The 14,276-nt window shown below is 40.6% G+C and overlaps 1 protein-coding gene across 4 annotated transcripts in view; it reads right to left on the minus strand.

Annotated features, from left to right (window-relative positions):
* The window catches only part of SAMD7 (sterile alpha motif domain containing 7), a 52,693-nt gene that overhangs the window by 18,546 nt on the left and 19,871 nt on the right, over nt 1-14,276 (minus strand). For 3 of the 4 annotated variants that reach the window (XM_089910916.1, XM_089910915.1, XM_089910914.1), the window contains 4 exons: nt 13,188-14,213; nt 10,839-10,934; nt 2,921-3,047; nt 1,049-1,173 (listed from right to left, as the gene is read on the minus strand). In XM_089910916.1, the coding sequence (XP_089767042.1) occupies nt 1,049-1,173; nt 2,921-3,021 (226 nt within the window). In that variant the 5' untranslated portion in view covers nt 3,022-3,047; nt 10,839-10,934; nt 13,188-14,213. Of the gene's footprint in view, nt 1-1,048; nt 2,815-2,920; nt 3,048-10,838; nt 10,935-13,187; nt 14,214-14,276 lie in introns of all 4 variants that reach the window. The other variant, XM_089910917.1, reaches the window with a different exon arrangement.

Consider the following 14,276-nt stretch of genomic DNA (forward strand, 5'->3'; position numbering starts at 1 on the left):
TCCAGGCCTCCGTCCTCTCCTGGGTTTCCTCCCACCTCAGTGGTTGCTTTTTCTATATCTCCGTTTATCTTCTAGACCCTGTTGATATGTCCCAGGGATCATCATTTTAACTTCTAACTCATCCTTTTAACCCACTCTATGGATGATCTCATCTAGTCTCATATATCCCGATGACTTCCAAAATTATATCTCCAGGTTGTCTCCAGAAGTCCTCCCTGGACTTCAGCTGCCTTCCAGACATCCCCCCATTGATTGTCTATTAGGCATCTCAAATGCCTATGATATCCCTCCCTCCCCAAGAACTCTTGCTTTCATGGTCTTCCTCAACTCAGTGAAGAGCAACTCCACCTTTCCCATTTCTCAGCCAAAATTTCTGATGTCATCCTTAACACCTCTCCTCTTTTTACATCTCATATCTAAACTCTGAGAACATCTTGTTGTTTCTACCTTCAAAGTATTTACAGAATCCAGCCACTTCTTACCATTCCTACTGCCATCACGCAGGGCCAATCCATCATAATCTTTTGACTATTCTAATAGCCCATTAACTCCCATCAGTTTAACTCCAGAACTTTAATCCTATCAAGTTTGTCCCCAACACAGCAGCCAGAGTGATCCTGGTAAAATGTAAGTCAGACCATGTCACTCCTTTGCTCAAACTCCTCAAAAGCTTTCCCTCTTCCCCAGAATAAAAGGCAGGTCCTCACTATGACCTATCAGGCCATATGTAAACTGCCCCAGGGCCTTTAACTCTCAGACCTCATCTCCTCATGACCTCATCAGTTCCTGCCTGTAAGATAAGACAGGTAGTAATTGCAGATTTGCATGTTATTCATCAGTAAATTGATGGTTGGAGGAGTTAAGCGACTTACACTTGGTTACACAGTGGTGGAACCATGATTTAAACCTAGGTAGTAATTATAGAAACTACAAGTATAATCACCATACAGTTTTGCCTCTAAAATTTGGCAGTAAATTTGATGGCAAGCTTAATGCAGCAATCCAGTTCACAGTGGCTCCACAGACGAGAGCCATCTGTTGCTCATACCTGAGTAGACATGACTGGACAGCACGTTCGGCATATTTGCATTTGGTAGAGCAGAGAATCCAAATTGGGAAGGAACACAAAACTGTCTTGGGTCAGTTGGAGCTACAGTGGGAGGCAATAAATCTCTAGGGAAAAAGATACAAATTAGGATATTACTCAGCCATAAAAAGAAACGAAATTGAGCTATTTGTAATGAGGTGGATAGACCTAGAGTCTGTCATACAGAGTGAAGTAAGTCAGAAAGAGAAAAACAAATACTGTATGCTAACACATATATATGGAATTTAAGAAAAAAAATGTCATGAAGAACCTAGGGGTAAGACAGGAATAAAGACACAGACCTACTGGAGAACGGACTTGAGGATATGGGGAGGGGGAAGGGTGAGCTGTGACAAAGCAAGAGAGAGGCATGGACATATATACACTAGAAAGATAGCTAGTGGGAAGCAGCCGCATAGCACAGGGAGATCAGCTCGGTGCTTTGTGACCGCCTGGAGGGGTGGGATAGGGAGGGTGGGAGGGAGGGAGACGCAAGAGGGAAGAGATATGGGAACATATGTATATGTATAACTGATTCACTTTGTTATAAAGCAGAAACTAACACACCATTGTAAAGCAATTATACCCCCAATAAAGATGTTAAAAAAAAAAGAAAAAAAAAGATACAAATTAGGTAAAATGAAAATGGAATTGTACAAAATTTCCATTGCATAGACAGTGAGTTTTTTTTTATTGCCATATGGGATTCTATCATCTCTTCCCAAAATGAAGTATAAAAGTCCTGCAGTCTCTATTGGCTTAAGTAGAAATATGATGAGAAAGCTTAGGAGGAAGGGCTCTACTAAGGAAGGATTAACTCAGCTGCCAACACAACACAGAAAGCAGGAAAGGGAAGTTTTAGGGATGTCAGGGGAAAAAAAAGATCCAATCAAATCAGTACCAATGTCTGATTTTCCATTCTTGACCACAACATTCTTTCCTCATTGGATAAACATACTGTGGCTTGAGTTTTGCCATCTGGGATCAGCGACTACCTGGGTGGACAATTTATTTCTCCAAACTTCAGTGGTCTCTAGAAGTCCAACTCTTTTGTTCGTGCTCCATGAACAAGCACAAATACTGAATTTTTCTTTCTCCTCGGAATGTCAGACTGTATCAATATATTCAAAAGAAGGGAAGACAGGAAACTGCCAGAGTGTACAACCAAAATACTGATAACTTCACTTTTATTGCAAAGAAAGAGTTGCTCTATCACAGGAAATCCAGGATACCCAATTGTTATGGACTGAATTGTGTTCCTAACCCCTGCCCCACCAGGCGACTGTCTTTGGAGCCAGGGCCTTTAAGGGGGTAATTAAAGTTAAATGAAGTCCTAAGGGTGGCGCCCCAGTAGGACTGGTGTTCTTATAAGAAGAGGAAGAGACACCAGAAGTGCTTGCACACAGAGAAAAAAGCACGTGAAGACACAGAGAAAAAGGCAGCCAAGCCAAGGAGAGAAGCCTCAGGAGAAACAAAACCTGCCAGTACCTTGATCTAGGACTTTCAGCCTCCAGAACTGTGAGAAATAAAATTAAGCCACCCAGTCTGTGGTATTTTGCTACCACAGCCCTAGCAGACTACATCCATGTTTGCACCTATGCAATGCCTGTCACATAGAAAGTGCTCCTTAGCTATTTGCTGAGTGAGGACGTCAAGCAGGCCTCAAAGGGGAAGTGATGAGAAGTTTGTTGAAGATGTGGCTGGCAGATTTATTGCACCACAGTTCCCTGAAATAACATTAGACAATAAAACAACACTGGGATTAACAGCATTTGAAACCTTAATAATATCCATTTTCTCCTTTGACTGGAATGTCGTATTGAAGAGAAATACCTATCCACACTTGGAGGTTCAAATGGTGAGGGAACCAGTGGAATGCTCTGATGCCCTGATGCTGTCAATAAAGGGTTCACGGCCATCATTGGATTTATCATCAATATCTCTCGCCACTGACGGAGTTCTAAAAAAAACCAGATAGATATGTCAACAAATACCTCTACTTTTTGTGAACTATTTGAATTCTTCTTGAACACGATGAACACCTTTTGTATTTTCCCAACACGTGGGAAGACTAACTACAGCAAGATTTCAGTTACACAAAAACCCCTCCATCGTTAAGTACCCAGATACAACTGTAGAACTCCGTGTGCCTTTGGAATTTGTTGGAGAGTCCACAGGTAATACCATACCACACTACAAGCAACACTAATAAAATTAAACCAGTTTTGCAAGATTCCAGAAATACCATCTTCTTTTATTACAACTTATTTTGATGTTTATATTTCCAGAAGTACAAATGCATGTATGCTCCCATATTTTTAAATTTTTGGAAAAATATTCCTATTTAGTTGATAAGATTAAAACAGAAAAGAGGAGGAAAATCTTCCTAATGGCCCAAAGTACATCTAATTAAAGTGAATACAGGCTGACTGCATGTGTCTAATTAGAACAAGTGACCAAGTTATATCCAAACATACATAAACACAAGCATTCATAACTTTATCTAGAACCTAGTGATCAGAAAAAGGGACCATTATAAAAGGGGTAAAATTTTGTCTTATATTTTCTTATTAATTATTAACATCTTTTGAATAATTTTAAATATTAAATGAGTGTTCGTCAAACAGGTCACTTTAGCTTCTTCATCCTCAATAGTTACTTTAAAAAAAACTGAGATAACTACAACTATGTTTGAAAAAAAAAGGAAATCAGGAAGAAAATGTTCTGCTTTTCAAAGTAGTGATGTTTTTTTCTTTCTCCTGTGCATATTTGATGTAATTTTTAAAAGTTAATACATTCATACGGTTCCAAAACTAGAAATACAATGGTATTTAAATAAGCAGTCACTTCTTTAGCTTCTTTTCCAGGCCTAAACCTACGGATCAACTTCGAAATTCAAGTCCACAGGTCACCTAGCATTGGCTTTCACCATTCATATACATTTTTTTCAAGTTTTGAATGTGGATTTCTTTTCACTATTTCTGTGAGGTCAATATAATTTCTTCCCTGATAGTGGCCTCAGAGTAGTGACCAGTCAGAATCAGGATAAAATTATTTGCCAGATGCCTGCCAGCCAGGGTGAGATGCCAAGAAAGAACTCAGGCCAGGTGTGTCAGCTGTGGGCTTGCATCTCCGGTGAGGACACTGATCCTTGGCTTAGAACCTCGGGTCCTCCGCACCTGAGATTTGGTGCACAGCCACCTTGTTTCACCTCGTCCATTACACAACAGAACAGTGTGGGACACAACATGGGGTTTCCTTTTGAAATACTGTTGAACTTTGATTTGTGTCATGAATTGACAGTCTCTGGGAGAAGTTTGAACTTACCTATGAGAGAGGTAGAAACTTTGAAGCTGTGACATATAGTGCTCATCTTGCATTTTATGTGATGCCTGAAACAAATCTGGAGGAAGGAGAAGGAAGAAGAGGAGTGCAGAATCCCTCCAGAGCAAGCATTGCCTAGAGGCTGACCACCCCGCTACTTCACATGTCACCATAGGGAAGTGCCATGGAGATTACTCACCAAAAGTGGATGAGACTATCTTACTTTGGGATTCCTCCAAAGCAGGCCTGAGACAAGGACTTGAATGAAGGTAATTTATTTGGGAGGTAATCCCAGGAAGCCCACATGAGGGAGTGGGTGAGACCAGGAAGGGAAAAAAGCCAATAAGGGGTGAGCTAATCTGTGAGTTACCACTATGGACAACCTTCTGGGGACCCTCTAAGAAAACTTGTAGTGCACACCTCATAATTGTCCCAGTGAAAGACACAGAGCTGGCCATTTACCCACTGATTTCTGTCAGCCACTGGTGGAGGGCAACATTCTCCCTTGCATCTGGGTTATGCCGGAGCTAGATCCAACAAGCTCCTACAGTGCCGGAGAAAGCCTTCAGTCTGAAGCAGAGAAATGCACGTGCTTGAGATGGGAAATGACCTCTATGGTTGCAGGTGAACTTAGAAAGGGGGTATGGGTAAGGCAGCAAGAACTGTTGAGGCCACGTGATTACTTTCTAATGTCATTCCACTAATGGACACAAATGCCTTTCTTCTGGACCACCAGGTTTGCCAGGCATAGGCATATTTCTACGAGGCTCTGTAGGGTCCATTGTCTGCAACAACACAGCTGGATTTTTTTCACTGTTATTCATGTGTTCAGTGAAATGAGTGGGGGACTTAAGGCTATTGAGCCAATGGAGTTGAAGAAATGAGGCATCGGAGACAAGTCTCATCTAATTTACCATTAAAGCCCTCCTTGGTACCATACCTGTCCTGGATTCCATGGTGCTTGAATCTGACTTTCTTTCTTTTTGCAATGCCAGGGAAATTGAATGTAATCTATAAAATTTTGTTATACTTCTGACATGGTAATTTATTATTTTTAATCAGTCTACCAAATTTTTTCCTAAAATGTAAATTATTCCCAAGTCTACAGAAATGTCCCTATGTCATGAAGGTCCCTGGGAAGGACAATGAGTCATTGGCACCTACCACACCTGAATGTTACAGTTCTGGGCTCCACCTGGCTTCCCTAGTTTCTTTTCATCTTTACACCTGTGAGGAAGTGCTTATTTACTTACCACGACATCTATTAGTGCCCAAATTTTCTTAAAAAACAATTATAGCCCTGTGCTATAGACTGTCTCCCCTCAAAATTCGTATGTTGAAACCTAATCCCCAAAGCGATGGTATTTGGAGGTGGGGCGTTTTGGAGGTGATTTAGGTCATGAGTGTGGAGCCCTCATGTATGGAATTAGTACTCTTAGAATAGAGACAGCAGAGAGCTCCCTCAGCCTTTCCTCCACATAGGACACAGTGAGACGAAGGCCATCTATGAACCAGGAAGCAAGCCCTCACCAGACACTGACCTTGAACTTCCCTGCCTCCAGAATTGTGAGAAATTAATTTCTGTTTATAAGCCACCCAGATTATAGTATTCTGTTATAGCAGCCTGAATGGAGGAAGGCAATTTTTAATGTTGTGCCTGTTATCTTTTGAATGTCCCAAATTTTATATACGTATATTTTATAATTATATATATACATATATATTTTAACATCTTTATTGGAGTATAATTGCTTTACAATGGTGTGTTAGTTTCTGCTTTATAACAAAGTGAATCAGCTATACATATACATATGTCCCCATATGCCCTCCCTAACCCACCCCTCTAGGTGGTCGGTCACAAAGCACCGAGCTGATCTCCCTGTGCTATGTGGTTGCTTCCCACTAGCTATCTATTTTACATTTGGTAGTATATATAAGTCCATGCCACTCTCTCACTTCGTCCCAGCTTACCCTTCCCCCTCCCCGTGTCCTCAAGTCCAGTCTCTACATCTGTGTCTTTATTCCTGTCCTGCCCCTAGGTTCTTCAGAACATTTTTTTTTTTAGATTCCATACATATGTGTTAGCATACGGTATTTGTTTTTCTCTTTCTGACTTACTTCACTCTGTATGACAGACTCTAGGTCCATCCACCTCACTACAAATAACTCAATTTCATTTCTTTTTATGGCTGAGTAATATTCCATTGTATATATGTGCCACATCTTCCTTTATCCAGTCATCTGTTGATGCACACTTAGGTTGCTTCCATGTCCTGGCTATTGTAAATAGAGCTGCAATGAACATTGTGGTACATGACTCTTTTTGAATTATGGTTTTCTCAGGGTATATGCCCAGTAGTGGGATTGCTGGGCCATATGGTAGTTCTACTTTTAGTTTTTTAAGGAACCTCCATACTGTTCTTCTTTTTTTTTTAATAGACTATTTTTAGGAGCAATTTTATGTTCACAGCAAAATTGAGTAGACAGTACAAAGAATTCACATATACCTCTCCCACACACAAGCATAGCCTCCCCACCATCAACATCCTGCACCAGAGTCTTACATTTGTTACAATGATGAACCTACACTGACACCTCACTATTACTGAAAGGCCATGGGTTCCCTTAGGGTTGGTTCACTCTTTCTGTTGTACATTCTTTGGGTTTTGACAAATGTATAATGACATGTACCCACCATTACAGTCTCATACAGAATAGTTTCACTGCCCTAAACCAAATTATATTTTAAAGCAAATATAATCAGACACTTCCAAGGAAGTACTCTGGGGTTGATCAGACCTTTCACTTTACCAGATAGGTAGATAAATACTTGAAGCTCCAAATGTATGTTTCTACAAACTCACCGTTTTGGAGTTCCTCAGTCATGGATCAACGCATGAGTCTTTAAACATTAACGTTCACATTTTCAGGGTATCCTCTTCTACATGTTTAGAAACATGTAGGCAATTTTTGAACCAAGGTCACTTTGCTGTGGCACATGAAATGCTCCTGAGTCAAAGCATAGACTGGGATATCCGTTCTGAATGCAGAGCGTGTCTGGTGATCCCCAATGCAGGAATGCACTGGTGCTTAGGTCTGCATTCAGGCTGGATTTCTTTGACCTAGGGCTCTGATCCTGGATGCCCAGCACTTTAGGAGGATGAAGACTCCTTAATCTCTGTCTTCAGACTCTTACCCTCAACAAACCCTTCCAGGCAGCACACAGAAGATTTAGCTAGTGCTAATTCTGTCTCAACTGATTAGGGCAATAGTAGGAAGACATGAACTCCATGAACTTGCCGAACCATGAAACAAAGCCGTTGCCGAATCAGCAGATACTTACTGAGTACTGACTGCTACTATGGAGAACGCTTGCCTGCCTTATGCATCGCAGCCAGGTGCCAATTCCATTACATTTCTTTACATGGCTTTACTATGACCATTCATTAAAGTCAATACAATTTGAGTTTGGCCAACCCTGAATTTAAGCAGTTACATATAGAATACTTACTGCACGTATGCTGCATGAATTCTGGGATTATATTCATTAAGATAAATTAATTTTTAAATAACTGCTGTATTTGGTAAGTTTTTACATTTGAAAGGTAGATCAATAGAATTAAATATTTCTATAATTCTGAGAAAAATAAATTCTTAAAACTAGAGGGAGATATTCTTAAAGGTTTTTAAGTTATAAAACAATCCTTAGTAGCTTCACGTATTCACTGTTCTAAGTATTAATGTGAGTGCTGAAAAGCACGTTAATGCTAAAGTGTAATTCACTTGTCCTTAAGTATATTTGCAGTGTTGTAAAATAACAAATGGGAAATCTTTTTTTAAATTCGGAAGGCCAAGAGAGCTGCCCCAAAGCATTTCATGATCAAATACTTTTAGCAGAAAAACTAGCTGTGAGAAGAGACATCACGGCAGTTTTTCATTGCTATAGTTAGAAGCGTGAAAAAAGTCTATTTTTATATCCTATAAGAAAAAAGTTTTAAAAAATAATTATATGTTAATTGTATAAAATAAAAATAATTGTATTGATATTCAAAATACATTTGGTAATTGAAATAAAGTTTAAGGTAAGACTAGGTGCATAACTGGCATAAAATATTTGACTGTTTCTAATTGTAGATACATGTATTTCCTGAGAAGATTACACGGGAATCCTAAAATTATCCTAGCACTTATCTCAAGTGGAAGAAATAGTTACATTTAAAATACCTTCAACCCAAATGTGCAGCATGGTCATTTATAACAGGACAAGTGACATTACTCCTTAAAATCTGAGCAGCTGATATCACCTTCAGCCCCTATCCCACATCTTCTACAAGGCTCTGTCCAATCCTGGGGATTTCATCTTCGTGGGTGCTCGGGTTCTGAGTTTACGTCACTGTGGGCCTCCCAGTCTACTCCCTTAAGCTCTTCCCTCCTCTCTGCTCTACACTGACGCAGAACGCAGTCCACTTCCCTCGATATCCATATAAAACCACTAACACAAGGTAACGCGTGTGTGTAGCTGACTTTACCAAGGTCTTGGCCGATTGGGGAGCGTGTGTGTCAAATACATCTTAAAATTGAACATCAGACTTTTCCATTGTGAAACAGTCCTTTGGGCAATTTTGACAATGCAGGCTCTGGCTTCTTGCTCTTTTCTTTTTTTTTTTTTGAAACCTTCTCTCAGCTGCTGCCCCAATAACTCTAAAGCAATTCTTCCCACTTTACTTTGCAGAGACCACTCTAGCCCCTCTCCCTGAGTCCGCTCTTAGCCTTTCCTCAGTGGGCCTTTGACTCTGGTCTCTTCATATCTTCCTCCCCAACTCCATCTTTGCTGAGGGTAGGGGAGTTTAGAGATTTCTACTTGTTTGAATTATACCACTAACCTCTCACTTTAGAAGGCAGCTAGACTTAATTTTGGTTTTAAATAACAATAAGCACTCTCCCTGTTATACAAGCACATTATAAACGAATTAGCCCTATAGTGGCAAGTAGTATTGACAACAAAGACAGTTAATACTGAAGCACTTGGTAGTGGCCCTAAAATATATTTCACTTTTACTGAAGGCACATGCTTCAGCACTCTTCTAAATGCATCTAAATGCACATTCCCTAGAAAGTGTTGTTGATGACAGATGGCTTGCACGTGCTTCCCTCACCTCCTATTTCTTTTCACTGTGGAAGCTCATTGTCGTCAGATCCACCCATGTCTTCTTGAAATGAAAAGTTCTAGGTCTATTTGCAAGTATTATAATGAAAAGGGATAAGCCTCTGTCATCAATAAGCAAGTAGAAATTATGTAATTTCTTTTCTTCTTGAAATCAACATAATTTAAGCTCTACCACAGTTTGTATACATTGTGTTCACTTTCTTCCAAAGATTGTGAAGCAAAACCCATTATATATAAATCTGTACATAGACTAAAGTGAAATTCTAGCAGTGCTCAATTGAACCGAATTTTAGGTATTTCACTTAGATCTTTTTAAAGAAAGAGTGAAGAAATATTAAAATGAGATTTTTTTCATGATTATCATTGACTGTTCCTCAATTTTTTTCCCCCAAATTTTCTACTCTGTCATTTCATGGTCCATACCTCGTGACAATTTTTTTGCATACAGTTATCTGCATAATGGGAGGCCATTAAAGTAAGAATGGGGAGTAAATGTATAGCAGTAACACAGAGAAGCAGGTACTTAATCTATTTAAAGATAATGAAACACTTAATAACTTTATATAACAACTTTGAAATGACTATTTCAAACAAACTTCCTTTTACTTAAAAAAACAAACTAAAGCAAGGCAGTATTTACTTATTTATTTGGCAAATAAATCTTTACTTAACCGTCAAATAAATCTTTACTCTTTAGTAACTTCAGCCAAATAAGAATTTATTAGCTAACATACTGTTAGTAATGAAGCCAATAAAATTTATAGATAAATCTAAGTATTTCTTTATACATATTTATTTTTCCCAAGTGTATCATGTTTGTTTGTTTGTTTGTTTTCTTTGCAGTACGCGGGCCTCTCACTGTTGTGGCCTCTCCCATTGCGGAGCACAGGCTCCGGACACGCAGGCTCAGCGGCCATGGCTCACGGGCCCAGCCGCTCCGCAGCATGTGGGATCTTCCCGGACCGCGGCACGAACCCGTGTCCCCTGCATCGGCAGGCGGACTCTCAACCACTGCGTCATCAGGGAAGCCCAGTATCATGTTTTATAGTATACCCAGTAGTTTAGGGAGGAATGCTGTTGATGGTATTTACACAAGAATAATGCAAGAATATTTCCTTACGTCTTCATTTTTCATTAGACCCATACAGAACCGTATTCCTTTTAAGATAAAATTTTCCCTTTATTTTTATGTGCAAACATGTTTTCTGAAAGTAACTAGCCTCAGTTTGGACTAATCAACGTGTAGATTTGTGTACTTACATCCACTGTGAAGACCTCTTGGTTTAGACATTGCTCAAAGAAGAACCATCCAAAGACTTTCTGTCTTTCAATTGTAGAAGCTTCTCTGAATGCAGGCTGAAAAACACATCGGAAAACTGTGTCAGACTGTCTTAATTAATTCACCTTGCCTTAAATACGAATTCAACTAAGTTGATTAGTCCTATTTCATGACAGAAACGCTGCCCTCTATATCCTCTACAGATAGGAGAAAAGACGTTAAGCCCCAGGAAAGTGCACCACAGTGTACATAAACCTGTCTCAGAGTTTAGCCTTTACTTTAATCCTTCCTTAGCCTTTAAGATGCTTTGTGGGCATTCAGTTAATGCCACTCTTCAATTTAACACAAAAGTAAAATACTCTGCGTATAAGTAATAAGGTTTTCTTTGATAGAAATAGAACTATTTTATATTTCCAACAGATTTTGAGTGGAAAAGTTCCTTTGCAAGTAGGAAAAAAAAAAGTTATTTTCCACAGAGCTGCAAAATTAAACAAAAGATGGCAGTATATTTAAGGAAGAAGCTTCTAGAATTGACAACTGTACTTTAATTCCTATAGACAGTGAAAGAAACTTTTCATAATCTGTGTGAGAGCTATGATCCATATAAAAGAGAAAATATGGAATTTTGAAATAGACCTGTTCTATTTACTAAAGAAACAATTAAAACCTTGAAAAAGAATATTCATATTTTTCTATTTCTAACAATTTTACTGGTGGAAAGTACGAAATAAGAATACAGTATGAAAGGGCTTCCCTGGTGGTGCAGTGGTTGAGAATCTGCCGGCTAATGCAGGGGACACGGGTTCGAGCCCTGGTCTGGGAGGATCCCACATGCCACGGAGCAACTAGGCCCGTGAGCCACAACTACTGAGCCTGCGCATCTGGAGCCTGTGCTCCGCAACAAGAGAGGCCGTGATAGTGAGAGGCCCGTGCACCGCGATGAAGAGTGGCCCCTGCTTGCTACAACTAGAGGAAGCCCTCGCACAGAAACGAAGACCCAACACAGAAAAAATTAATTAATTAATAAACTCCTGCCCCCAACATCTTCTTTAAAAAAAAAAATACAGTATGAAAAAATTACAGTTGAGTTACAAGTAATGCTTTCGGCTTCTAGTGTGACGATAACTTGCTGCTTTGTTGACACACATTTTTAGCATTGGATATTGAGGTCATTATAAAAAATACCACATGGGACGTATTGATTGCATTTTAGGGTGATTGTTCATGAAGCAGTCATCAACAACAGGGACTTAAAATGACTAACTAACAGACCCAGTCAAGTCCCAGGCCCACCGTGTATGAACTGTATGACCTGGCCAAGGTATTAAACTTCTCTGAGCTTCAGTTTCCTTATCTCGGAAGGGCCTCATAGCGTTTTTCTGAGATGTGAAGGTGACAAAATAGAAAAATTACCTGGATAGCTCCCGCTGAGCATTAGCCATTCTATTAGAAAACTACATGACATGAAGTCCTCTGTTGAGGATCCACGGGAGACAATTTTCTCAGCCCACAGTACTAGGAATAATTGAGTTTTTCCCTGAGAAATCCGGCCAAAACAAAATCTCAAGAATCATGTAACGTGATTTATTTTTTTGCATTAACTGCTAGGAAACTCAGGGCCAAATTTGTGGCCTGCTTTTAAGCATGCATTTTAAAACTAGAAATTATCTACGGCTTCATCTTGTTTTTCCTAACATTATTTTCCTTTTGCCTTGATTTCTTTACTAAAGTGTTTTCTTATTGTATTATATGCATATTTTGAAGTTTCTGCCAACAATAGATTTTCATCACTCTGGTAGTCTTAAAATTAGAAGAGGGACTTCCCCGGTGGCGCAATGGTTAAGAATCTGCCTGCCAGTGCAGGGGACGCGGGTTCAAGCCCTGGTCCGGGAAGATCCCTCAGGCCATGGAGCAACTAAGCCCGTGCTCCACAACTACTGAGCCTGCGCTCTAGAGCCCTCAAGCCACAACTACTGAGCCCGTGTGCCACAACTACTGAAGCCCCCAAGCCTAGAGCCCGTGCTCCACAACAAGAGAAGCCACCGCAATGAGAAGCCCTCGCGCCACAACGAAGAGTAGCCCCTGCTCGCCGCAACAAGAGAAAGCCCGCATGCAGCAACAAAGACCCAACGCGGCCTAAACCAAATAAATATTTTTTAAAAATTAGAAGAGCTTGTCCCTGAAAGGCTTGTTTATACTTTGTTCAGTGGGAACTTATAAATGCTTTGCTTCTATTCATGCAACTTCCTAAAGGGTAATTAGGTTCCCAGCCAAGGCATAAGCACCTGTCTAACAGTGTAATAGCTGTGCTTGTTTCAATATGGAGTTACCTTTTATAATTCTTTTTTTCCGGTAGCTTAGTCTCTTCCAAGTTCAATGGTCTCCTTCTGATTTTTTCTTTTTTTCTTCTTTGAGATGGCATGGGAGTCCGGGAGTGGACAGCTTGCAGTGTCCTTGTGGTGGAGGAGTTGGGGGAGGGATCTTGGAGAGTACTGAGGGGCCACATACTGCCCTTTGGTTCTCCTGATGCCGCTTCAGGCTGGAGGCTCTGTTGGCTTCCCATGTGGACACCATCCTATGGTCTGCTCACCCAGAGTCCCCACCTGCTGACTCAACATCTGACACAGCAGAGCCCCTGAGGTTTGGCTGTCCCTTCCCTGGCTTAGGTGGCCCTCGCTATAGCCCTTGACCACAGAGTTATTTTTGCCCTGGCATTGGTGACCCACCCTAACAAGCTTCTCAGGCAGAGCCTCTGCTACTCTAATGTTGCCTAAGGGGATGCAGGCACCTCCTTCCACACCACGCTGGGTTCCTCAGGAAAGCTAACTCAGCCTCTCTCTCTGCCTGGCCTCTTGGCACTCCGAGGTTGTTCCAGGGCACCTTGCTGGAAAGTCTTCTTCCAGGAAACCACACGAGATGTGTGGCAAGCGTGCTTCTGTGCTTAGCTTCCCCTCTACTCATCTAACACTGTTCTCCTCTCCTGGACCCTAGAGTACTCTGGGTGCTCCCAGAATCAAAAGCTAGGCCACTCTCTTCCTGCCTTGCTGGGACTTTCCTGATATACAACCGTGAGCAGGTCCTCCAGTCCTGGCTCTTGTTATGCTAACCAACAGAGATGATCTGGAATTAAGTTATCCATTCTCTCTCCACAAAGTCTAGTTTTAAGGATAAAAGTCTCAACTAAGTAGATGAAAAAAAGGAAGTGTGGGACTCAAAGCCAGACCACCCCAGCCTCTTTGGTGATGGGAGTTCTCACACACGTTCCATTCCTGTGCCCACGAGCCTCATGACTCTGCTGCTGAAGGGTCATAAGTGGCTGCTGGCTTTACAGCTTCACATTTTTGTATCACCTCCACCTATTTAAAAAAATATAAAGTTAGCTTTCAGGTTTTGTTTATTACTAAAGTTCTTACTGACTT

The sequence above is a fragment of the Delphinapterus leucas genome, chromosome 4 (genome assembly GCF_059928025.1).
Source record: "Delphinapterus leucas isolate spDelLeu-1000000601 "Yukka" chromosome 4, BTC_Dleu_Yukka2, whole genome shotgun sequence".
Lineage (NCBI taxonomy): Eukaryota > Metazoa > Chordata > Mammalia > Artiodactyla > Monodontidae > Delphinapterus > Delphinapterus leucas.